This window comes from Martes martes (genome assembly GCF_963455335.1).
Source record: "Martes martes genome assembly, chromosome: 11".
NCBI lineage: Eukaryota > Metazoa > Chordata > Mammalia > Carnivora > Mustelidae > Martes > Martes martes.
The window spans coordinates 23584247-23609123 of record NC_137899.1 but is presented as its reverse complement, the minus strand read 5'-3'; the positions used below and the strand labels follow the sequence as shown (position 1 = coordinate 23609123).

Sequence of the window (24877 nt, the reverse complement as noted above, 5' to 3'; positions counted from 1 at the left end):
ACTGACTAGAAGATACATTCATTATATGTTGGCGGTCCTAAAAAATTAAGTTGTGGCACAGTGTACAAAACATGACTCTAGTGGGTGCTGTGTTTGTGTGTGTGTAGTCACAGAAAAATTTCTGAATGAATATATGTGTACAATTTAACTGTGAGAAATGGGATTAGCATGGGGGACTTGTGATTTTTCCTTTACATATCTGCTTTGAGGTAAGAACGTAATTTTCAGGAAAAAAGAAGAAAGGCATTCAATTTATAGGTATTATAATGCAGAATGAAAATGTAAATGATCTCATTATACATTGATGAAAACGCTAAGAACATGAACACAGGCAATAGAAGTCATATTTTAATCAGATATTCTTTGCCTACAAATATGGGCATAAAATGCTCTAAAGCTAAGGAAGCATTTCACATTATCTCTGAAAATTTGTTTTATTATATTTTCCAGACTATATCAAATCACCTAAAGTTGGCTCCTTTAGGTGTGAGCTAAGATATAGGATAAAGCCTGGCTACTGAGATCCCACATTTACCAAATTCATAAGATTTTTTAAATCTCTGTGAACTCTCTGAGGTTAAATAAGTTCATTCTATCCATAAGGTCTCTATTTGGGATAAATGCTCTGTTATTTAATAAGGAATGTGCATCATTTATATTCATGAGGTTTATCTTGAGTGTGAGCCCTGTGCGGTCTAGCAAGGTGTGGACTTCGACTGAAGGCTTCTCTACCTTCATTTAGAGGTTTTTCCCTTAGCATGACAGCTTAGGAGAAGGTAAAGGATGAGCTCTATCTGAAAGCTTCCCTGCATTTCAAAAATTCTTTTCTTCAATTGGTTCCCCTGTATTTCACTCAAATTCAATTTTGTTTTCGGTTTTTATTACGTGCATTATGTTGATTTACTCTCTTGTCGGAATAACATTAATAAAGAACATTGTCTTTGGAATGGGAGAAAGCACTCAGCTTTCTCACCAATAAGACAGAAATATGACCCAGACTGGAGGACGGTTAGAGAAAATAATGTGCTGCCTGGGATGTGACAGCATGTCAGTAAGTGTTAGATTCCCCCCTCCCCCCATAAAACGTAGCGCGATCGCTGCTTTAAAGTAAGTGGAAGAGGCCATTCAAGTGAATTTCTAGGTTATAATGAGTGTTTTTAATTTCTCACACCAGAATTAGCAAAGCAGCAAGACTGGACAAAGTCACAGTACCATGTACAAGTGCTACTACTTCATCTTTAAGCAAAGGGATACCAAGCAGAAAGAAAAATGACACTTCATCTATCGTGGATCTTCGGTACTATGCATGATTTTTGTCTATAATCTTCTGGGCTCCTCAGTTTATTATTTATGTTATCCAAATGGTCAGGTGGGTTTGGTTTTAATAAAAATGAACATGCTTATAAAGAAAAAAAATCCACTTAATACAATATTAACACAGACTGCCAACCTATCTCCAGTCCACTTACCTTGAATTATAAGCTTAAATAAAATCCTTTTTTTAGCTTTATAAGCATTTTTGTGAAAAGTGTTCTAAGTCAGAGGGAACATAATTTTTCTGGGTAGAACAGAGGGAAGAATTTGTAGAAAATACAAGAAGATATGCAAACTGTTCTGGAGAATTCTAAATAATTTGAAAGCCTGCTTTCAATTAAAGCACCAACTTATATTGAAGGGGCTATAATACAGATTGTTCTTGTTGGTTTATATGCAATTTTGGTTTTCAATGGTCATGTGTAAGATTCTTTGCTACTATTTCCCTGGAACAAGGAAGCCAATATAAAATTGTTTTATTGAGTTTATATTGACTTTTACTTGTCCCCCTGCCCCACTGGATAACTTTCAATATCAAGAAAGACATATTGAGTCAGATGCAGGTGTAATACAGTTAGCAAGCAGTGCTATTAAAACATATAACTGATACTTTGAATTTTGGTCTCTCTCTATAGTAAATCATCTATCAGAGACGAAGCTGTGGCAGACCTCGGAAAACCACTGTCTTACTCAATTTATTTTTCTATAATCTTAGATGAATTTAAAAAATATATACTTAGAAAGAGCTTCTTCAAAGCAAATTCATAAAGCAGTTACCTTAATAGAATATGGGTGGTAGTACAAGAGGATTGTTAGCAGAGGAAGTTGGACAGAACTGGAAATGTTAGTAGTTCAGAGACTACTCTCTAACCATTGAAAAAGCCAGCAACACCAAATATAGGAAAGCAAATGTGACCTCAGGATGAGTCCTGTTTGTCCTCCAAGCATTTTTTCTATATCTTGCTGGTGTATTGGACTTATGGGCATTCCGTCATGTGCAGTATTTGCCAGTTGTTGCTTTTAATTTTTAAGTAGAGCAAGATGCTTCACAGAAATGATGTCTGTGGCCTGGGAGGGGATGGCTACATGGAGAAGTACAGTTGGCAATATTTTTTGAAACTTATAAAAAGAAATTCTATTTGTTTGCTGTTATAATACCAGTATTCTCATTACTGAAAAATTGGAAAATAAAAAGGTTGGAAAAAACATCACCCATAACCACACTCTCCCAGAGACAAGCACAATTTTAGTATATTTGTTTCTAATATTTTTGTATGTATATTTCCATATGGTTGTGGTAATGTTATATAGATGGTTTATACTCTGTCTTTCTTCACTTCCATTAGTAATGTACACATTTTCCAGGCTACTATTAATTCTTTATAAAAGAGCCACACAGGGGCGCCTAGGTGGCTCAGTGGGTTAAAGCCTCTGCCTTCGGCTGGGGTCATGATCCCAGGGTCCTGGGATCGAGCCCCGCATCAAGACCCGCATCGAGCCCCGCATCGGGCTCTCTGCTCAGCAGGGAGCCTACTTCCCCCCCCCCTCTCTGCCTGCCTCTCTGCCTACTTGTGATCTCAAATAAATAAATAAAATCTTAAAAAAAAATGAGCCACACAATATTTTGTTATGTATATACCAAACTGTACTTAGTCATTTTCTTATTTTTGAATTTCAAAATATAATAATAAATAGTTATACTACTTAGCATACTTTATGGGCCTGAGGAATTAAACCGTCAATTCCCTAACGCTCCTGGATGTGTTCTAGGATACAGGTAATTACAGGGTAAGCTCCTTGAGGTGTTAGAGCTCTGCTCTTACTTCACAGAAACCGCTAGATCATCAAGACTGACTTGTGGCCAGTGGTGATCAGGTGAACCACTGAGGAAGGGCTATGGAGAACAAAGACAAGGTTGAAGACATGGGCATCTAAACATTTCGGTGCCAGCAGCCTCCTCCAATACCTTCCACAGAGAAATCCCATCACTGGCTGATGTTGTGCCAAGCTGTCAGAAATTAAATCACTCTGGAAGGATTCAGATTTCATTCTCGCTTTCTCTGTGACCTCAGTAAAGATTCTATCTTAGAAGGGAAGCCAGTGGGGGTATTCTGGATGTTCGCATGGACAGCTGGTTTTTGGAGGGGGAGGAAGGGGGCTACAAACTAACTCAAGAATGGCAGAACCAAAAGCAAAGATGGTGTGTGAATGTGCTGCACATGAAAGGTTTAACATTTAATTTCTATGAAGGAGTTCCAGAACAATATAGCGCTTACTTTTTTGTTATTTGAAATTTTACTTTTTATATTTTTAAAGTATTAAAAAAATTTGCCTCAAGAGAAAGCAACGTTAGAACTCAGAGCCAAAACAAACCAGAATGAGATATACATTCTTTTAATAGCTTGTAACAAGATTACTCAGATCCATTTTAGCACTTTCACAGTTTTAAAATATATCCAATTATCACTTTAACTAATATGGTCTTTTTTCTTAATGACACTTCATTGGTTTATTTAGAGAATCCAATTTAGGTTTCATTGGCCACTTCAACTTTATTTGTTTGTGTTTCTTCTATAGCTCATTAATTAATCTGAGTATAATTTTCCTTTGAGCACCACTTTGCTCATATCCCATTACCAACAGTAATTATAGTTGGGATAACAGCTAATCCTAAGTTTTTTGATTGCATATTATGTGCTATGCATTGTGGCAAGTGTCCTACATATACTGTTGCATAAAATATCCCCCTTTAGCCTTTTTAGTGCTTAAATTTGGATTTTTTAATCTGATTTGAATGATCTGATTTTAATATGCCTCCTTCTCTCATAGTTTTCTGGTGTATTTGTTTCTCTTCTTTGATTTTTAATTTTGTGTGTTATTGTAAATATATAGCTTACTTTTATTAAAAACTTACTTTGGAAATCTCATTTAATAAATGAATATAACTCAAATTTATTGAGTTACTGATATGTTTGAAAATTTCATTTAATAAATATAACTCGGTCAAATTTATTGGGTTACTGATATGTTTAGATGGATTCTTGACAAACTGTTTTCTGTTTTCTATTGACACTGTTTTTCACTGTTTCCTTTTGTTCCTTTCCCGGCATGTATGAGACTCAGTCTTCCATGTCCGATGTGACCCTGATGTTTCAGAAGTTACATAGTCTATTTCTGGCTAATCTATTATTTACATATTTACACTTAAAAGTTTTCTATTAACATTAAGAGTTATCTCAGAGCTGTATCCTCATTCCAAGCAAGATAGGAACTTCGGCAGTATTTTACTTCCTTACTCTTCTTTCCTTTTTGTCACTTTCCCTTTGTACTTCTCACTGAGGTCATCTGGGCTTTAATTTCAAATTTTTATTAAATTACTTTTTTAAGAATCAATACTTATTTAGACTGAACTAGAGGCTTTTTTTTTTCTTTGATTGCTACTCTTTCTTGAATCTATTATATTTCTCTTAGATTAATTACCAGGAACATATTACCTCGCAATTCTTTCAGAGAGGATTTGGGGGTAGTAAATTTTTTGAACCTGGTGTGTCTGAAAAGATTTGTTTTCGTTTTGTTTTTTTCCAATTGAGGTATAATCGACATATGATAGCCTATTAGTTTCAGATGTAGATCACAGTGATTTAATATTTTTATGTATTAAGAAAAGATCTCCGTAAGTCTAGTTACCATATGTCTCCATAAAAAGTTATTGTAATATTATTGACTATTTCCCTATGCTGCACATTACATCCAAAGGTAGAAAGAAAAGTTAACAATGAAATCCCATGTATATAATATCCAATTTCAGTAATTGTCAAGTTGTTTGGGTTCTTTTGATATTGAATTGTGTAAGTTCTTTATATATTTTGGATTTTAACCTCTTAATGGGTATGTAATTTGCAAATATCTTTGACCATTCAGTAGGCAGTCTTTTTGCTTTGTGGATGGCTTCCTTTGCGGTGCAAGAACTTTTAGTTTGATGTAACTTCATCTACTTTTCATAGAATTTGAAAAGTTGTGTTTTGATTTTCATTTGTTTCAAGTATTTTTTAAAAATTTCTCTTTGATGCCATGTGTTTGTGTTTTTTTCGGTTTTGTTCTTATAGTTGACTTCTAGTTTCATATGTTATAGTTAGAATAGATGCTTGATATGATTTCAGTCTTCTTGAATTTACTGAGACTTGTTTTGTGGTCTAACATATGATCCATCCTGGTGAATGTCCCATGTACTTCTGAAGAGTGTGTGTCCTGCAGTTTTTGGATGAAATGTTCTCTATATATCTATTCAGTCCATCTGGTCTAATGTGTTGTTTAAGGTCAGTGTTTCCCTATTGATTTTCTGTCTGAATGATCTATCCATTGAGGTAAGTGGGGTATTAAAGTCTCATGCTATTATTGTATTGCTGTCAATCACTCCCTTTATGTCTGTTAATATTGCTTTATATACTTAGGTGTTGCCATGTTGGGTGCATAAATATTTACGAATGTTATATCCTCCCCTGGGTTGACCCTGTTGTCATATAATCTTCTTTGTATTTTGTTATAATCAGTCTTAAAGTCTATTTTATCTGAAATGAGATTTGGTACTCCAGCCTTCTTTTCACTTCTATTTGCATGGACTATCTTTATCCATCACTTCACTTTCAGTCTGTCTGTGGCTCTGTATCTGAAGTGTCTCTTGCAGACAGAATATAAAAGGGTGTTATTTTTTTCATCCTCTCAGCCACTGTATGTCTTTTGATTGGAGCATTTAGTCCATTTACATTTAAAGTAATTATTGATAGGTATGTACTTACTGTCATTTTGTTATTTGTTTTCTGGCTATTTCTGTAGTTCTTCTCTGTTCCTTTCTTCTTCTGTTGGTCTCTTCTTTTGTGGCTTCATAATTTTCTTTAGTGTTGTTTGGGTTCCATTCTCTTTATTTTTTGTGTTTCTATCGTAGGTTTTGGGTTATGTACAGAAAATACGGTTACCATGAAGTTCTTGTATATGTATAGGAATAAAAAGGTTTTTCTTTTTTTCTAATTGTTGTATGATAATTGACTGGAGAAGAATTTTATGTTCCAAATAATTTTTTCAGAACTAGATGACTTCTTCATTTTTTTTTAAACTTACTGCTTAGTGCTACCAAGAAAAGTACTATGAATCTCACCTAGAAGCTTTTAGGATTTCTTCTTTTATCAGTGTTCTGAAGTTTCTTCCTGATGCTCTAGGACTGGATATGTTCCCATTCATCTTGCTAAACACTTCATTCACAGGAACTATGTCTTCTTTTTTCAACCTTGGGAACTTTTCTTCAGCAATATCTTTGAATATTTCATTCCATATATTCTCTCTGACCTCTCTTTCTGGAATTCTTATTTTTCTAACATCAGAAGAGCCAATTTCCCCCATACTTTACAACTTTCTTTCTTATATCCAATGACCCCAAGTTTTGGGTAGACTTCAAGACTCAAATTTCTAGCTCATTAATTTGTTCTTCAGCAGAGGAAAAAAAAAATTAAGTTTGTTTCAACAATCATATATTTTCATCTCACATCTCTATGCTTTCTCATAAAATATCTTTCAATTTATCAAATGCAGTATGCACTCTTATCTGTCTGAGGATATTAATTATGCCTCTTATCAAATCTCCGTTTGTTTATCCTACTCTTTCTGTTTTTTCAGACCTTAGTTCTTTAGTTTGATTATTTTTTTTTAAGATTTTTTATTTATTTATTTGACAGGGAGAGATCACAAGTAGGCAGAGAGGCAGGTAGAGAGAGAGGGGGAAGCAGGCTCCCTGCTGAGCAGAGAGCCCGATGCGGGGTTCAATCCCAGGACGCTGGGATCATGACCTGAGCTGAAAGCAGAGGCCTTAACCCACTGAGCCACCCAGGCGCCCCTGGTTTGATGATTTTTAAATGGCGTTGATTTTCCTCAGATTTGTTGATTCTAGATCATTTGCTTAAATTTGTATCTGTTATTATTTTTTTAATTTTGGTATAAAAATGGCTACTGGGCAGATGGGCCTTTACATGGGACTACCACGTTACCCCTTGAGGTTTCTAGTTACCTGGCTTGCCCTGTTTCTCCATTGCAAGTGTCCACATTCATTGCTTCTTCCTGGGAATAGAGGCCTCTACTTGGAAGTAGGTATACAGAGGGACTCTCCTCTTTGGCAGTCACTATCGCAAAACCTGAGCCCCATCCTTATTCCGGTGACCAGCCTCTGAGTCCTGGGTCAGGGCTGAGCCATCTTTTCAGTGTCTTATTCAACATCTATTTGGGGCTATAGTTCCCTCCTTCCATCAGATCTTCTCTTCCCTTTTCAGGTACAATATTTCATAATTCCTGACCCGACTAGGGCACATTTTTTTGTTCGTTTTATAGTGTCATTATAGATATGTTTGCTCATTTTCTGTAATTTCCAAGGATTTGGGGCAAGTGGAGAAGACTGAAGCATGCTGCGTTGATTCAATATTCTAACATTCATTACATTTGTGGAGTTCCTCTTTAACGTGAATAATGACAGCAGTAAAGGTATTTGAATAGCAAAAACATACAATGTTTGCATTTGGGATGAAAAAGAAGTATACAAAATCTATATGATAGCAGTGTGTGTTTCTACAAAGCTCTTTCCCACTTAAAGGCAGTCTCCACTAGGTGAGATATGGTGGTGGCTAATTAAATGAGGTATTTGTAAAGTTAAGCCGAATCTTAGAAAGAGTCACATAAATTATCAGTGTGTCCATTAAAGTTTCTCTCTTGCTGAAGTAACAGATGTGTCTTCTTCTTTTTTTTTTTCAGATGTGTCTTCTTAATGAAAAAGAGAAAAAAACCTTTATGATCCCACTTAAAAAATAAACCTACCAACACTGGATTTAGGACAGTTTTGTGATATGAGAGGCAAACAGCTCTGACATCCCTGTGATGTGAGATCAAATAGTTTGACTCAAATGGTAGGAAAAGAGGAACATCTGGGAAACCAAATTCCCAAAATAGTGGCTTTCTTTTCTTTCTTAACATTCATATGAAGTGTTTTGAAATTATTAGAGAGGATTGCATATTCATTTTTCTCTTTCATAATTCTAACAGGTGAAAAACATCATTAAGAGAAGTAAAAATATTATATATGGGTTAATAATTTAATTAATTTATTTAAATTTTTTAAAAAATTTTAAAATAGTGACCTCAAGATTCACAGAGCTCCATCAATTCAACTGGCTGTTCTTGAGCACAGTGGGGATTTACTGTCTACATTTTCTATGTCAGCAGGTGAGCCAATAATGATTAATTATCAGTATGGGTGATGATGACGGAGATGAAGAATGAGACAAATATTTAGTAAATCTGGCTGGTAAAACAAAACACATCAAGAATTTCACTACCAAATTCCTAATCTCTTTTTCTTTGCCGGCTCTTACCCTAGGTAAAAAAAATTTCACATTAATTTGATTTTGTGATGGGCTTTTTTCCCCCTCCGAAGTTATAAATAAAAATGATCATGACAACATTCTTCCCTGGACCAGTAAAGCAACATTTGGGAGTGGGTGAAAGGGAAGCAGAGAGGGGATACACACACACACACACACACACTCTCTCTCTCTCTCTCTCTCCCTCTCTCTCTCTCGGGCTAAACCAGCATTTTTATCATCACTGCAAACACTGCAAACACTAGATCCTCTCATTATCCTTTTACACCTTTATGTTATAACAGCAAGTTGGATGACTGGGCAACCAGCTGAGAGCACAAATGAGGTAAATCTGGGAGCTATGGACTGATAACTTAGGGGAAAAGCTGCAAGTAAACCTACGATGTAGTTCTAGGATAACTTATTGCTTTTAGGACTGGGAGGAGTTAATTGTACAGCAATTAGAGTGGCACAGGTGCTTTTGTCAAGCACATTAGTCTATGTTATTGGAGCAGAGATCTGCTGACAAGGCCATGGCTGGAAAGTATTAGCCTCTTAACTGTGACCAAAATCCTGATACATCCTCAGGACTGAGAAGGGGCCAAAGAGCATAATTGCAACCACCTGAGTCACTGAGTGGCTGGAACTTGTGCTGACGTTCCTCTGTGTGCGTCCTAACTTTAGTTCTTTTTTCAGGACTACTAACAGTTCCCTCTTTGTTGGGGGAGGGTGTGTGTGAATAATTTAGTTTACCACAAATTCTCTCATAACATTAGTGCTCTGTGAAAACGGAATGCCTGCTCTGTTAATGGAAATAATTTTTTGCAAGCTATGTCTCTGGACTAGTACACTAATTTTCTAAGATACGTTCGGTTTCTTCTAATATAAAATCAATTCCTTTCTATGCTTAACTCGTGGTTTTCTGTTTGTTTATACTAAATCTTCACTAATGTTACTAGCAGACTTCTGGATGGACCATTAATCCATCCAAAAAATCTTTTCTTTGTTTCTTTTACAGACAAGCTTTGATGATACAACAACCTGGGGAAAAAAAAAAAAAGAAAAGAAAAGGAAAAGAAAGCATTGTGGGACAGGGAATAGGTAGATATGAAAGCCATAATTAAAAATAAAATTTCTCTCTCCCCAAAAGAATAGGAATAGTAACATTGAGGTCTTTGAGAAAAGAGATAGACAGGCAGGGATTTAGGTGGGTAAGAGAGTTGTCCTCCTGGAGTTAAATTTGTGTTTCTCTCTCTGCTTTAGTGGGATGGGGGCTGGGTATCATGAAATCATCTGCATCCCCAGGGGATGTGGGTCTCACTGAAGAGGATGGCTCATCACTTCCACATGGATGGTATTAGCTCGGAGAGATGAAGGAGTGGAGGTTAACGGATCTCTTGTGCTTCCAGATTTGGGACTCTTTCATAGGCGGTCAGGCTCCATAACCAGGAAAGGGGTTTGAATTGGTCTTCTGTATCAGGGATCAGAAAGGGAGAACTGATCCATTGGTGAAGGTTCTTTATCTCCAAAAGGTAGGTAAAGAAGCCTTGTGTGCATTGTCAAAATTCTGGACCCCATCAAAGCCCACTCCCAAAGGGGAGTGGAATGAGTCCTGTGCCGTGTAGGGGTTATGAAGGAAAGCAGCCTAACTCTTGGGAAAATCCTGGAGATGGAACAGAGGAGTAGTTGCTGGTCCCTCAAGGAGACACCCGGGCCACACTGGACACGGAACTGCCAGAATGTTGGGAACTTCCAAGGAGAAGAACTTTATGGACTGAAGGGCTTGAGCATCACTGCTAGGATCTGAACGAATGAGGTCCCTCAAGGTGTCAGCCTTCTGCAGAGGCATAACCTGGCCTGCCCCACAGGCTGGACTTCCTTGAGACAGGGCTCTGTCAGCCACAACAGAAATCTAGCTTTCAACAAGTGAAAGACCCTGATGTAGCAGCAAAAGGTCACAGCAGCGGTGGCAGCTCAGGCTGCTGGCCAGATCTCTGTCTATTAATCTCAGGCCCCAGGAAGATGACTGAAAGTCTCAATATAAGAGTAGTGGAAAGATTTTGTGTTCCATACACATTGAAAAAGAACTTTTTCCCAGTAAAACCTGAATCAATGAACCTGAACTAAAAGTGCTTCAATTGTAGTTAAAAGGTACTTGCAGTTATAAATTTTTAATATACATTAAAGTAGTTGATTATTTTTTAAAAGATTTTATTTATTTATTTGACAGAGACAGACACAGCAAGAGAGGGAACACAAGCAGGGGGACTGGGAGAGGGAAAGCAGACTCCCTGCTGAGTACAGAGCCCCACGTGGGGTTCGATCCCAGGACCCTGGGATCACGACCTGAGCCAAAGGCAGACGCTCAATGACTGAGTCAGCCAGGTGCCCCCAAAGTAGCTGATTATTTAATAAAGAATGTTTAGGGCAAGTCTAACCATTTGTCCTGTCTATAAGAACAATTTGCTTTGGGGCACCTGGATGGCCCAGTCAGCTAAGCACCTGTCTCTTGATTTCGGCTCAGGTTGAGATCCCAGGGTTACGAGATGGAGCCCCATGTTGGGTTCTTCACTCAGCATGGAGTCTGCTTCAGATTCTCTCTCTCTCTCTCTGCCCTTTCTCTTCCTGCTCTCTCTCTCAAATAAACAAATGAATCTTCTAAAAGAACAATCAATATTGATTTAACTACGCTTTTGCTATTTAATAATATGCATTTAAAATACGTCCAGCGGATTAATATGAGTGCTATCCACAGCCTGGGATAGCAATTACTTACCCCGTAGGCTGGCTTTCAAATTCTTCTGACCACTGCTCTTGAATATCCTCTGTAGAAAGATCTACATCCCGGGTGGTGGCAAAATTGAACTCACTGCCTTCATTTCCATGGAAATAAATGGAGTTCCCATCTGATTGACAGCTATGCTGTAGATGAAAAGAGAGCATCGGGTGGCTGTTGAATTGGTTTTGTAGCTGGGTCTGTCTTACTTATGTATAATTAGAGTTTTTAGAAAAGTCACGATATTATTCCCTTTATGATGGGTAGTCAAATCAGAAGAGCTTGTTACTTCTCTTTGTGTCTTGCTTAATTCAATTACAGTTTCTTTCAAACTTATTAAGTCATCCCAAAAAAAGGAGTCAAGGGGCCATCTGAGCTTTGGCACTTCAGCCTTTGGTGTGAAACAAGAGTATTTTAATTGGAATAATTTCCCATCTTCACCCAGTCCTTGTCGTGGGAATTAAGTGTGATAATGACTTGTCATATATTTTCAATATTGTGCTTATGGGGCTAAATCTCACTGACCTTTTCAATATTCTATGTATTTCTGGCTTGCCATTCAAACCTTTCACAATTTGTCTGTTTAAGTGGGATAGGAGTCGAAGAGCCAGCTAATCAAAACATGAAATATAGAAAAGGTCAAAGCAATCCCTGATATGATCGTATATTCTCAGCTACCTTTGGAATAGAAGTTTCTGGCAAGACCTAAGGAGTGCGCAATGCGCCCAGTGAAGAGCTGAGAAATTACAATCTTTGTTATTCTCCCCAAAAGCACAAGGTTTACAAAGAATAGAGAAAAAGAGTTTCTTGTAATGCTTTTTTTTTAAACCCCTATTTTTTCAGCTTAAAGTCAGAAATAAGTTCAAACTTTGGAGCTGAGTAAAGTGAGTATTTACTTTTTTGAAAATGTATTTTTGGTAGTAAGTTATATATACAAAAATACTAATAAAACAAAGAACAAATATCCTTTAAGTGTTATATACTCTTAAAATGAAATAGAAATGAAGAAAAATAATTGGACAGAAAATATCAGACCCAGTGACTGTGAGTTCTGTAGCACTGGGATCATGTCCATTTTGCTCCTGCTGTGTATACAAGGTTTGGCTTATAACAGAAATTAAAAAAAAATTTTGTTGAGTAATTCAATAGTGAATGAATGAATGAATGAATGAATGATATGGCTCTGCCTTTTCAAGTAATCAATTTTTCTTTTACAGAGAACTTATTATGTAGAAGGCATTTAGGAAGGTAGTGGAGGGAGGGGTTTATAACGAAGTACAATAATACATAATCTTTGCTCTCAAAAGAATCCCAGTTTCATTGAGAGATATCAAAGGTAGGTCGCAACACTAGGCAACAGACAGTAAGTGCTAATGAGTGAGAAAAGGTAAGAATCACTGTCCAGGGCTGGTCAGTGTATAGGTTTCATGGGCGAATAGGTCTTTAACATGTTTTAAAGGATGGATAAAGATCCAAGTTGAATGACAAATATGAATGAACGACAAAGATAATCAGTAGGCATGATTTTGAGAATTTGACTGAAGGCTGACAATAAAAAAATCTTTAGTAATCTTAGGGATCTCTACAATATCCTGTTGGCAGTGGTGTCCTAAAATAAGGGAGTGATATATTCAAAGAAATGTTTTATGACAAACTGGTTAAGGCTGATAAAATCAATTAAAGGAGGAAACAGAATACCATTTTGAAACAGCAAATAAAGCTTCTAGAAGCTTCCAAAAGTTCAAGAGTCAGAGCATATGATCTTGGGGGAATCATTTCACAGCGCTAACACATAAGACACACCCACAGAGCCCATTATCATCTTAGATAATATTGTAGCACAAAGCATGCATCACCTGCCTGAGAATCTTCTTCACACCACAGTGAATACAGATTATTCGCAGAAGCTAAACTGAACTCATTTTATGTGATCCTAAACCCACAGAAAAGGATCAAAACTAGGGCTCAGTTTTTTTGACTGTAGAAACTGTCAAAAGGTGACAAACCCAAGGGTCCACTGCTATTATCCTGTAAAGACTACAAATGCTAACTAAAATAACAAAGATTACTTTCCTTATAAGCCCACCAAACTCTAAGTAACGGTTTTGTTTTTTTACAATTATCTTCACATTCTGGAATCCTGATCAACTATAGCCTATGTGTATCTAGGATTAATATAAGAACACTGATATCAGTGTAGATGACACATTTAATCATTGTCTAAGGAAAAGCCATACATGAAATATCTTTTTGTGTGAAAACAGAACAATTTAATTACAATTTAAAAGGGCATATTTACATAATAAAAAGTGACTCACTTAACTTGGTCATTTCTGGCTAAACACCAATTTAATTATTTTGGTTTTGGTTTCATTTGCCTCAGAATTGTTTGTTAATGTTTTAAGACTGTGTTATAAAGTAAGTGTTTTGCCACTCTCCAAATTTTATATTATTAAGATATTTGATATATATTTTAATTTAGTTGAGATGGAAGATTTATGTAAAAAAAGCCATTATACAACTAGATACTGTTTAACTGGATATTGTTAAACTGATTTCCAAAAATTAAAATCAGTTGATGTTTTAGAAAAATAGAAATAATTTCTTTTAAAGATTTTATTTATTTATTTGACAGACAGAGGTCACAAGTAGACAGAGAAGCAGGCAGAGAGAGAGAGGAGGAAGCAGGGTCCCCGCCGAGCAGAGAGCCCGATGCGGGGCTTGATCTCAGGATCCTGGGATCATGACCTGAGCCAAAGGCAGAGGCTTTAACCCACTGCGCCACCCAGGTACCCCAAAATAGAAATAATTTTAAAGGATCTTTTTGTTATTTTGCTATTACCAAATACATTTGGTAGTTGAATAGATCACTTGTAATTGTATAATTATTGAAAATTATCTACCAAATACACATTTTTGACACTATGACTACAGAGGGCTAGCATATGAAACAAGTAATATTTACCATATCAAAGATAAATAAAGCAATCTGAAAAAATATTACCACTCACCTTAACTGAACGTCATCCAATTTTCACGCTAACATAATAGGATCTAAAAACTAGTAGGATCTATCTTTGGTAAGTTTCCATGAAAGAGATGATGGTATTGTTTGGGGCATAGTTTTATTATTTTTATAGGGAAGGAGTTGTTCTTTAACCGTTTGTAGTAAAAGAAGAATAATGCCAAATCTAAATCCAAACAGAGGGGGCAGTGGTTTAGAACAATCAGTGCTGGTCTTTCCCCAGCAAATATCCTAATCCTGTCTGTCAGGCTGAAGGGAAGATTCAAAGTTGGCTCTCTTCTCCCTTCCCAAATAGGCCCAAAGTCTTCTGGGTGTGGAGGGGGAAAAGTACTGCTCTTTGAAGGTTTTCTTCTTCATAGTCTTAATGCTGCAATGCAGTACCAAAAACAGGTTGTGACATATGCAAAGTCAGCAGCCACAGCTTGGCTGGAGGTGGCTTGACCTCCCCTCTCTCTGAGCAAGACGGGGCTGCCATTTTCTGGGCAGTGGGGCCGCGGGACCCACAGAACACTCACAGCAACGGATGGTTGCTTGACTCCCCGCCATGCTAACAGATCCAGAGACAACTTCTGACTCTGCCATTCCGAGTAGAGCCCAATGTTTTCAAGGCTTGGAGTCGGTAACATGAACCAGCAGGGTCATATTGGGATGATAGAACAGGGGATAGTGTGTGGGAAACTGGTGTATTCCTGAGTCATCTGAGCAGGGATAGGCCGCCTGAGAGGCTGACTGTATATAGGCCTTGTATTTAAGAATCCTGGGGAAGGAGGTGCCTGGGTGGCTCAGAGGGTTAAGCCTCTGCGTTTAGCTCAGGTCGTGATCTCAGGGTCCTGGGATCGAGCCCTACATCGGGCTCCCTGCTCGGCAGGAGGCCTGCTTCCCCCTCTCTTGCTGCCAGCCTCTCTGTCTACTTGTGATCTCTCTCTGTGTGAAATAAATAAATAAAATCTTAAAAAAAGAAAAAAAAAAAGAATCCGGGGGAAGGTAGGGGGACTGTTGAGGGCTCGCATTCTGAGGATCCCTAAATCAATCACAAGGCAAGTTAGAGTTCCCTGTGAATTCTATATTATGATTTGTCACAGGGGTTCAAAACCTTAGGAGGGGCCTGGTTTCCCAGATGCTCTTTGAACTCAGAATTGCTTTTTTTTTTTTTTTTAATTAAAAAAAATGTTTATTTGACAGACAGATAGAGAGCACAAGTAGGCAGAGCGGCAGCAGGGGGAGAGGGAGAAGCAGCCTCCCCACCGAGCAGGGAGCCTGATGTGGGGCTCGATCCCAGCACTCAGGGATCATGACCTGAGCGGAAGGCGGAGGCTTCACTGACTGAGCCATCCAGGTGCCCCCAACTCAGAACTTCTGCCTGAATGCATTTGGACTGAGATAGAATTTGCCTGTATGATAGTACATTTCTGCCTCTGGATGGGAACCTGTGCCCTGAAAAACCCACCTCCATTAATTCAGCACTTACATGAATTGAGGAGATGAAGGTTGGAAAGGAACAAAATCCTAGAAACCAAAACCAATCAAGACGACAAGAAATGAAGACTCAGTTGCTTTCCATCCTCAAGGAGTCTGAGGATTGGAATCAGAAGCCTGTTTCAATGCGTTCGCTCTACTTAATAGCTACATGGTTTTGCATAAGTCAGTTAACCCCCGCAGGCCTCAGTTTCTCAGGCTATGGAATGATGTCAATAATATCTGTTCCCCAGGGGTGCTGTTAGAAACACAAGTAGTATGACCTGTGGAAGTGTGTTTCTGAAACGTCTGAGTGCTGTACAATAATCATTTTTTTTTTCTGGATAGCTTTTCCAAAAATAAGCTGTTATAGTCCATACTCTTAGCAGTAGGGGAAAGAGAGATAGAAACATATGTAAATCCATTTTTAATTGTGTTTCTCATTAGAATAGTCATTAAGATGCTTCAGGTCAACTTCAGACCTTTAGTAAAATGTAAAAGAATGTGTCCCACAATAGCCATATGGTAAAAATACTGCAAACATTCATTCACATTTAAGGCAGATAGAAGCATCAATTAGAACTTTAAAGGCCCTCCAAATTTTGGCAGATTACCAAAAATCCTGTGAGGACAGGAAAAGTTAATAATGCAAGATGTCGTTGCCACGTTTTTCTTTTTCTTTTCTTTTCTTTTTTTTTTACAGATGAACTTTCATTGTGTAGTATCAGTATACTATGTTAAAATCCAAGAGAAATGTGCACTGAGAGTATGAGAAGAATTTCAGAAAACTGCTCTCAGTGATTTTAATACCCAGCTGTTTTTGTTTAGCATCTATTCAAACTCATGTCATTTCTATGTAATAACAATTAAAATCTAAACAAGTTCATAAGGCAGTTATACGTCTAACTTTGTGAGATACATGAGATCTTGATATGATAAAAATAGGAATATTTTGGAATTCAGGAGTATTTTGAGCATACTAAGAATCCATCAAGGTTTTTTTGTTTTTTTTTGAGCAAATGATCATAAAATTTGATTTCCTAGTTATAGCTTTTGACTAACTCATGGTGAATACATATCAGGTAAGTAAGCATGTATTTGGGGCAAAATAATGGTATAAATTCTGAAGATGGCTCTAACTATTTCTATTTCTAGCCCTCCCAATGTGTATTAATTGTAATTATTTTTACTTTGTGTCACTATTTTAGCACTGATCAATGACATATACTTCATAGTTCCAAGCACCAGAGTTCGCCAATTTTTAAAAATCCCTTAAATATAGTCCTTATTTGTTCCTATTTGTCAATCGAAAATATTTTCCTACTTTGCAGCTCAACGGGTTTCCTTTACTTGAAAAGCAGAACACAGTGTAGCTAAGTGACAAGAATTTGCCATTCAGAAAACCATCAACAGGAAACATCAGTGCAAATTCCTCAATATAACAAGTCCTTGGCCACAATTCAGGATAGCATTTTTCTAAGGTTGCTCCCTTGATCCTCTGCAAATGTTAATGACTTCACCTCTGTACTTGTAAAAGTACTCACGATTGCCCCCACCATAGTTTAATTAGGTTTTCATCAAAGATGAACACCGAGGCACCTCTTAATATTATCTCCCTGGGGTCTAATGGCCCTGATGCTTCTTTCAGGCATCTGTAGCCTTACAATTTATTTTTTTGACGCTATCCTTTTCGTTGGAATGAGTATATTGGGCATTTGGGCAATGCCAGCTTGCAGAGAGCTGGTGGCAGATGGAATGAAATCTGCCTAGTATGCCTTCCCCTCCACATGAGCAGAGAGCCATCCATTTCCTCCATTAAGGAGTTGTCACTCAGCCCACCCAGCTGGAAGACCATTTTTGATAGCCAAGCTGGCTGGTGGCAGACAATTCAGATACAAAGTGCACTTTAAAAGGAAGCTAAAACATCATTTGTAGGAAAATTGAAAATGCATGGCCTCTACCACAGCCAACGTTTTAATGACTGTAATATTTTAAGTGATTATTTTTGCCACTTCAGATTGCTCCTTAGAGAGGAGAGCTTTTTTAATTAAAAACTAGGCAAGGCAAATAGATGAGATATGAGGAGCAGAGGAAAGAGAAATAAGATGAATAAAATTAATTAAAATGGCATTGTTGGCAGAGTCATAAATTAGCCAATATCTGGCTGGAAATAAAATATGTTGGTAGAGGAGCTTCTGGATTACACTGGGATGTGTGATTGAGTGACTGGAAATTGACTGACTTACAGCCTACATATCGCTGTGTTTCCTAAGCCTTTCTCTAAGTTAGAGCTATCATCATATAGAAATACGTATTTCCTACATCCCGGGTCAATGGTCTTTAAAGAATCAGACTTTCATGCTGTATTTAAAAAAAATCAAAATAGGAAGAGAATGATTTCTCTCATGAGGCAAAATGAATTTCTGCCATTTTCCACACATTCAATTTCTAGGCAATTTAATGCCAGTTAAAAAACGGAAACCTTGGCTATGAACACAGTCCAGGTGCAGGAGGGCTGAAGTGCATTTTCTCTAGTCAACACAATAGACTCAGCCATGGTGAGTGAATTTTAGGGAGCTTAAAGAATAGATTTCCTCATTATTTTCTGGATTCATTAAGCATTCACATTTGAACCACTTTGTACCAAGATTCATAAAGTTTCGATTTATGGTATATTTTGTGACAAGTGTATAATTATTTGGCAACAGTTGTGACAACTCCAAAGTGGCAACAGTGACAGATTCGAATTGGAGTAATGAGAGTAAGAATAACAATGTAAAATTCCATAGGGCGGTTGTTAACCTTGTCTGGGGAGATCAACTTGGCTTTCACAGGGTCTGAGGTTTTTGGACTTGCCTTCTCAAATTAAGGCTGAGGATGCCAGGTACAATGTGGGAGGAGGCTACAAGAAACTGAGGAACAAAAGGGCTGGCTTTCTAGTAAAACACATGTCGAAACTGTTTGATCTTGGAGAAGCCATTGGCTTCTCTGAGCCTCTGTCTTTTCACCTGTGAAATGGGAGTAATTGTGAGGATTAGATGAGATGCTGTTGGTGACATGCCTCCTAAAGACTGGGGTATCTCAAGAAATCGGTAAATGTTCATTGCCCCCGTCTTCATTCATTCGCTTAACAAACTTTACTTCATGCATTTGCTTAACAAACCTTCCTCAGTGAGTGTCACTGGGCAGGTTAGCATCCTATGTCCTGCACTAGGCACAGAAATGATGAAAAATGTTATGTTTCTGATGTTCATATAAAGTAAAATAAATCTCTTGGAACATGGCGCTAATTAGTGATTAAATGTGGCAGGTTCAGATCAAAACCAAACAAAAAAGGGTGCATCAGTCAGAAAGGCTCTGGGGGTTTGTCTGACTAGTTACTTCCAGTAGAATTTACCAGAATTATTTGATGCCGTGTTATTGCCATCCTTGTCAGGGTGATTTGGCCCAATTCCATGTTTCACTAATGTTATTCCCCATTAATTACTGTACAAATAGGCAGCATCGGAGGGAAATTGTGAAAAGCACACTACTTATGTTTAACCCTTCATCCCCAAAGTACTCTTATTAGCTTGACAAATTATATTCTGGCTCATTCTACGATATCATGCACCCACCTCTTGGGGGAAACATGACAATAAGAGCCATGCAATCCAAAGTGAAGAACATCCCAAGCAAAGGGAATTTAGGTAGACAGCATGCAATTAACCAGGCTGGAACCCGGCCAGAGAGATCATAGTTAACATTCCGATTCTTAATGGAAAAAGACATGGGAACATGGACTAGCCACAAGTCTTACTGAGCTCAGGTTTATCCTCATTAGAAAGCTGGGACTCAAATCCCTCAAGTTACACACCAGATAGTTTCCAGTACAGCGATTTGCAAAGCACGTTTCTGGAAAGCGTATCTGTTTCCTCCTGCTTGTCCTGATACTGTGAAAAAGAACATAAAATCATTGACTAGATTGTCCGGGGTGCTTGATTTCTGGAAGACAAGTTGGGCATTATTATAGTAGGCAGGTCCTGATCTGCTAGGGGATTACATTCCCCAAAAGGCACGTTTAAAAGTGAGCTCTGCTTTGAGTGTGATCACCCCTTTCACCATTCATCTTAGGTTTTCCTCACTAGCCTCAACCTGCATGAAGACTTCGAATTTTCAGACAAATTAATTTACAAGTTTTCTTAATTTGGACATAATGACCTTTTATTCTGCATTGACAGTTCCACAATTCATGACAAAAGTACTAGACAGGTGACAGCAGAATCCCAGAATGAAAGCTCCAGTTCTTATTCAGGACTGGAGACGTGCCTAGTGTCCACTGGGACAATGAATTTGGCAAATGCTTAATGTACAAGAGCTATAAGAAAATTAATAGACTCTCCTGTTCTGACTTAATGCTCCCCCTTAATGGGTTGTTGATTTACCTAATGGCTGTTGTCTTCATTAGGGCCTTTGGTGTTTGTTAAACAGGAAAATTATCATTATTACTGCATATTTACCACCAGTAAATGTAATAAAGAGGAAGCAGTAACAGAGAAAAGATTAATGTATGACCCTTCTAAATTCTGTATACTTAAGTTATTCCAAATCCCTGGACTACATTGGAAAAACTTAATAAATCACTTTTAAAAGTAATTTCTTTTAAATACATGTGATCAAATCACAGCCTATGCTAAAGGACAAACCTTCCTCACAGAATCTGTGACGTCTAGCACTGATTTACTTCTCAACACAAGCTGACATAAATGTGTAGAAGGAATAATCTGGAATTCTTTGCTAGCTACGCAATGAACTCAGGTAATGAAGAGAGAAAGATTAGCAGGTGCAGGCCTAGCAATCAGAGTGGGAAGAGTTCTTAACAATAAAAAATATGCGGAACGGCACCTATCTCACGGTGATCTGCATTTAATCTGCAGGTCAATTCCAGAGTTGACAGAAGCCAGTGATTTATGCCTTTGCAAGCCGGATGTAACCAGGCTGGCTGAGCGGGTATAAACATTTATTAATGGTGACTGAGCAAAACACATGCACTCTCTCTCTCTCTTTCTCTCTCTCTCCCTCTCTCTCTCTCTCTCTCACACACACACACACACACAGATACCTAAGAGTCACGAATGATTCATGATTCAAAATACAAATTTGGCTGCCACCAAAGACGAGAGTAAACAAACAAAATGAAGCACATGCTTGACCAAGAGTCGCCTCCGTGACATATCGATCCATTTGGAAACTCTGTTTCGTGGGTACTATGAAAAGGTGAGGAAGACAGAAAAAAAAAACCCAAAACAACAAAACCCAAACACTTGCTTACTGCTCTTTCTTCGTTGTCCGCCCTTGGGTTCTCCTGCGAGTGCCTCACTGATCTTTACGGCTTTTCTCTTTGACAGTGAGTTACGGACAGCAGGCGGCTAGCTGAAGGAGCTCCAGGCTGGCCCTCCACAAACTTACATTTAGTGTTTGTCTTTGACCTTGAAATGAAGGATGTTGTCAGATTGCAGGCTGTATGTTTGAGGAGCTGGAAAGAGATAGCTTTGATGGAACTGTCCAGATGTTTCAAGAGCGACTAAGGAAAAGGGAGTGCTAAGCCTCCAGTTACGGACGCCCAGTGTTTACCGACTAGAGAAACAAAACTTGGATGATACGGCCTTCCTCCTGGTGCTGGCGCGTACGACGTCTTCATGAGATGCCATCACGACTACTCTTCCTATTGTCGTTGTCACTACTGTTTATCACCATAGGGTCACTATGATTATTTATTATTGCTTAGCACCAACACTAGCGCAAGTATCATTCCTGGATATGAGACTCCCACTACCCAAGGTGAAATGCTGATCCTCGATACTCTAAGTCTTCACTGGAAAGGGCTAGAAAATCGATTCATTTCCCATAAACCTTGATGGCAAAACCAAGACCACTGTCACAGAGTTGGAGCACTGGAAGTCGCCCTAAGATGAACTGTTGCCCCACTTTAGGCAGGAAGAATGTGCCTCCCACTTTCAAATGTGGCACAAACTTCCGAAGCCACCTGGCCAGGAGATGTGTGCCCGCAGGCTGGGGGGATGGCTGCCGTGGGCACCCTGAGCTCTTCTAGCAACTGCAGATGAACCGGCAGAGGACACTCTGTGTCTCTTGAATAGGAACAATGGACACAAATAATTCTTGATTCTTCTAGAAATCACATACAAAAGTTAAAAAGGGACGTGGTATTCTGGAAATGAAGGCAAAATCATCTTAACGAGTAATTAAGGCAGGTGATTCAATACTGAGTAGGCTTCAGTCTGCTCGCCTTGTGAGGCCACGATCTGCTTCCTTTGGGGTCTTGCTAATGAGGGTGGTGCTCTGGGGGGCTTTTCAACTTGCAGCACTGTATTTATTGGCACTTAGAACCCCACCTACTTGGTCACGAACAAAGGGCTGCTTAGGGATTTGTGGGAAATAAATTACCATCATGATGGTAATTAGAAGCATAAGAATGTGGTGTGCCTTTTCTTCCACATGGATAAGTTTTCTGGAAAAACATTGGAAGATGAGTCAGGCAAGGCCATGCACTTGTAAAAAGAACAGAGAAACATAGGAAGAACAGATGAAACCCATAACCTCTTGAAGCTTACCAACCCCAAATCAAAAACCACAACAAATGTAAGGTCAGATTCAATATTAAAAGCCAATATTGTTATACATCTATTTTATGTTAATTACCCAAGAGCCAACAGATGGTAATGGCCTTCTACCAACCCAGGGCAGATTTAAACTGGTGACCTATAATTGCAATTCTCCAGATCACATAAACTCCTTAAGTTAATTACTGTATTTGGTCTTATATCATTCTGCCCTACTTGAGATAAACAAGAACAGGCTCAGATGAAATGAATTGAATATTCCCAAAGAAACTGAAGCAAAAAAATCTAAAGAAGACAAGGAGAAATATGCACTGGAAATGTGAATCATTTTCATCTTTCCTATCTGACCCGACACCCTCAAACACTATTTTCAAGGTCATCAGCTAGGCAGTTTACATACTCACTCCTTTCTATTCCCTTGTTTTATGAACAGTAGCATTTAAGAAAATCATTTGTTGTTAATAATAGAAACTATTATAATTCTGATTACATGAGTGGCATTGAAACTTAATTCCAGTGGAAAACACTTCTTATTTTGATTGCCAAAGCTTACATGTACGGGCAACACTTGTGTCCGACCTAATCATTCTAATGCATTTGATTCTGACATTACCTCAATGACGTATAAGAATGACATAATTTGGGGCGCCTGGGTGGCTCAGTGGGTTAAAGCCTCTACCTTCGGCTCAGGTCATGATCCCGGGGTCCTAGGATCGAGCCCCGCATCGGGCTCTCTGCTCAGCGGGGAGCCTGCTTCCCCCCTCTCTCTACCTGCCTACTTGTGATCTCTGTCTGTCAAATAAACAAATAAATCTTTAAAAAAAAAAAAAGAATGACATAATGTGTGAGGTCTGTATTTTTTCTATCCCATCTTCTCCCACCTCATAATCTGAGTTGTCAGCTCAATCCTTCGCCTTCCACACATTTTCCTCTGTGTTCACTTCTTTTTGGAGCCTATTCTCAAAGTTTCAATAAAGAGGACACATATTTCTTAAACTCTTTCTAGGTGCTGGGGACTGTTTTAAGGGTTTTATATGTATTTTCTTATTTAATTATCACAGCTTGGGTGGATACTGTTATTATCCCCGTTAAGATGAAGATACTGAGGAACTAAGAGATTTAATAAGTTGCCCCAAACTATATGGCTAATAAATGGTAAAGCCAAGATTTGAACTGATGTAGTCAAATCCATTTTCTTCAGAGTTTTACTATGTTCAGTTTCATTCACAGTATTTTCAGCTCTCTTCAAGTCATCAGTGAATATGAAATTCATCTTCCTCCCTCATAAACTAGATCCTCTGGTTATTTTTTCCACCTTTTCATTCATTCCGTTAACACCTAACAAAAATCCATCACGTCCAAACATTGGAGATTCAAAGAGTTGACATAGTGCCCAAGCTTAAGAAGATGAACTTCTCACCAGGGAGAGGGACATGTAAATGGAAAGCAAGGTTGTAAGTGCTCTTATAGAGGTATATGTCCCATGTAAGAGAATACACGAACTACTCCACATTCTAAGGCGAGGGTGGGATGGACCAACTATAAGGACCCAGGGAAAGAGGTAAAAAAGGGCTTGGTTACTCACTCACACTGCCAGGATACAAACTCAAAGTTGGTGTGAGTAGAAAGCTGGGCAGCAGAGAAATGATTTCTTTAGAGAGGGCTGGTGGTGAACTATGTGTCCCACCCGTGACCGCGGCAGGGGAGAAAGGTCCTTCTTCTCTCCTCAAGCCTGGTGCACTGGTGTTCAAGGACAGCTCTTAGATGGTACGCTGAATGAGCTTGGACTTGTGCCTGGACCCGCCTGAAGGATGGCTATGTAAGAAGAGGGCTGTGCTTTGAAGTAACTCCTTTCCCCCCAATCGTGGATGCAAAGTGAATGCTTACTAGAGAGTACGCTTGGGTCCATGGACACAAGAAACAGCTGAGTTTGTCTACGATCCTACCCCAAATGGCTCCTGGGAGGGGCAAGAAGCCCTCAGTGGAAATAGGTTGTAATCACGAACCCGAGGCCCCATGACTGGAATAGGAAGCAGCCATGAGAGATGCATCAAAGAACAGCAGGTGAGAGATCCCAAGCATTAGTGAGGAGCCGGGAGATCTCCAAAGAGCCCAAAGGTAGACTGAAGAGAGAGCCAGCTGTGATGGCTTGCCAGGCCAAGGCATCAGTAATTCCAGCTTCTAACAGCACCTGCCTCCTGCTTCCCCCACATGCAGTCCTGGAGGGCTCAGGGGCTGACATGTATGGGGTGGTGAGGAAGGAGAAGGAGCCGACCACCACCCCGCCAGGCAG

The 24877-nt window shown here is 38.6% G+C and overlaps 1 protein-coding gene across 1 annotated transcript in view; it reads right to left on the bottom strand.

Moving 5' to 3' along the window:
- RELN (reelin) overlaps nucleotides 1-24877 on the bottom strand; it is a gene marked incomplete at its 5' end in the record, with an annotated part of 495436 nt that overhangs the window by 180131 nt on the left and 290428 nt on the right. Inside the window, one exon of the mRNA XM_080818970.1 lies at nucleotides 11485-11630. Coding sequence (XP_080675096.1) covers nucleotides 11485-11630 — 146 coding nt within the window. The remainder of the gene's footprint in view (nucleotides 1-11484; nucleotides 11631-24877) is intronic.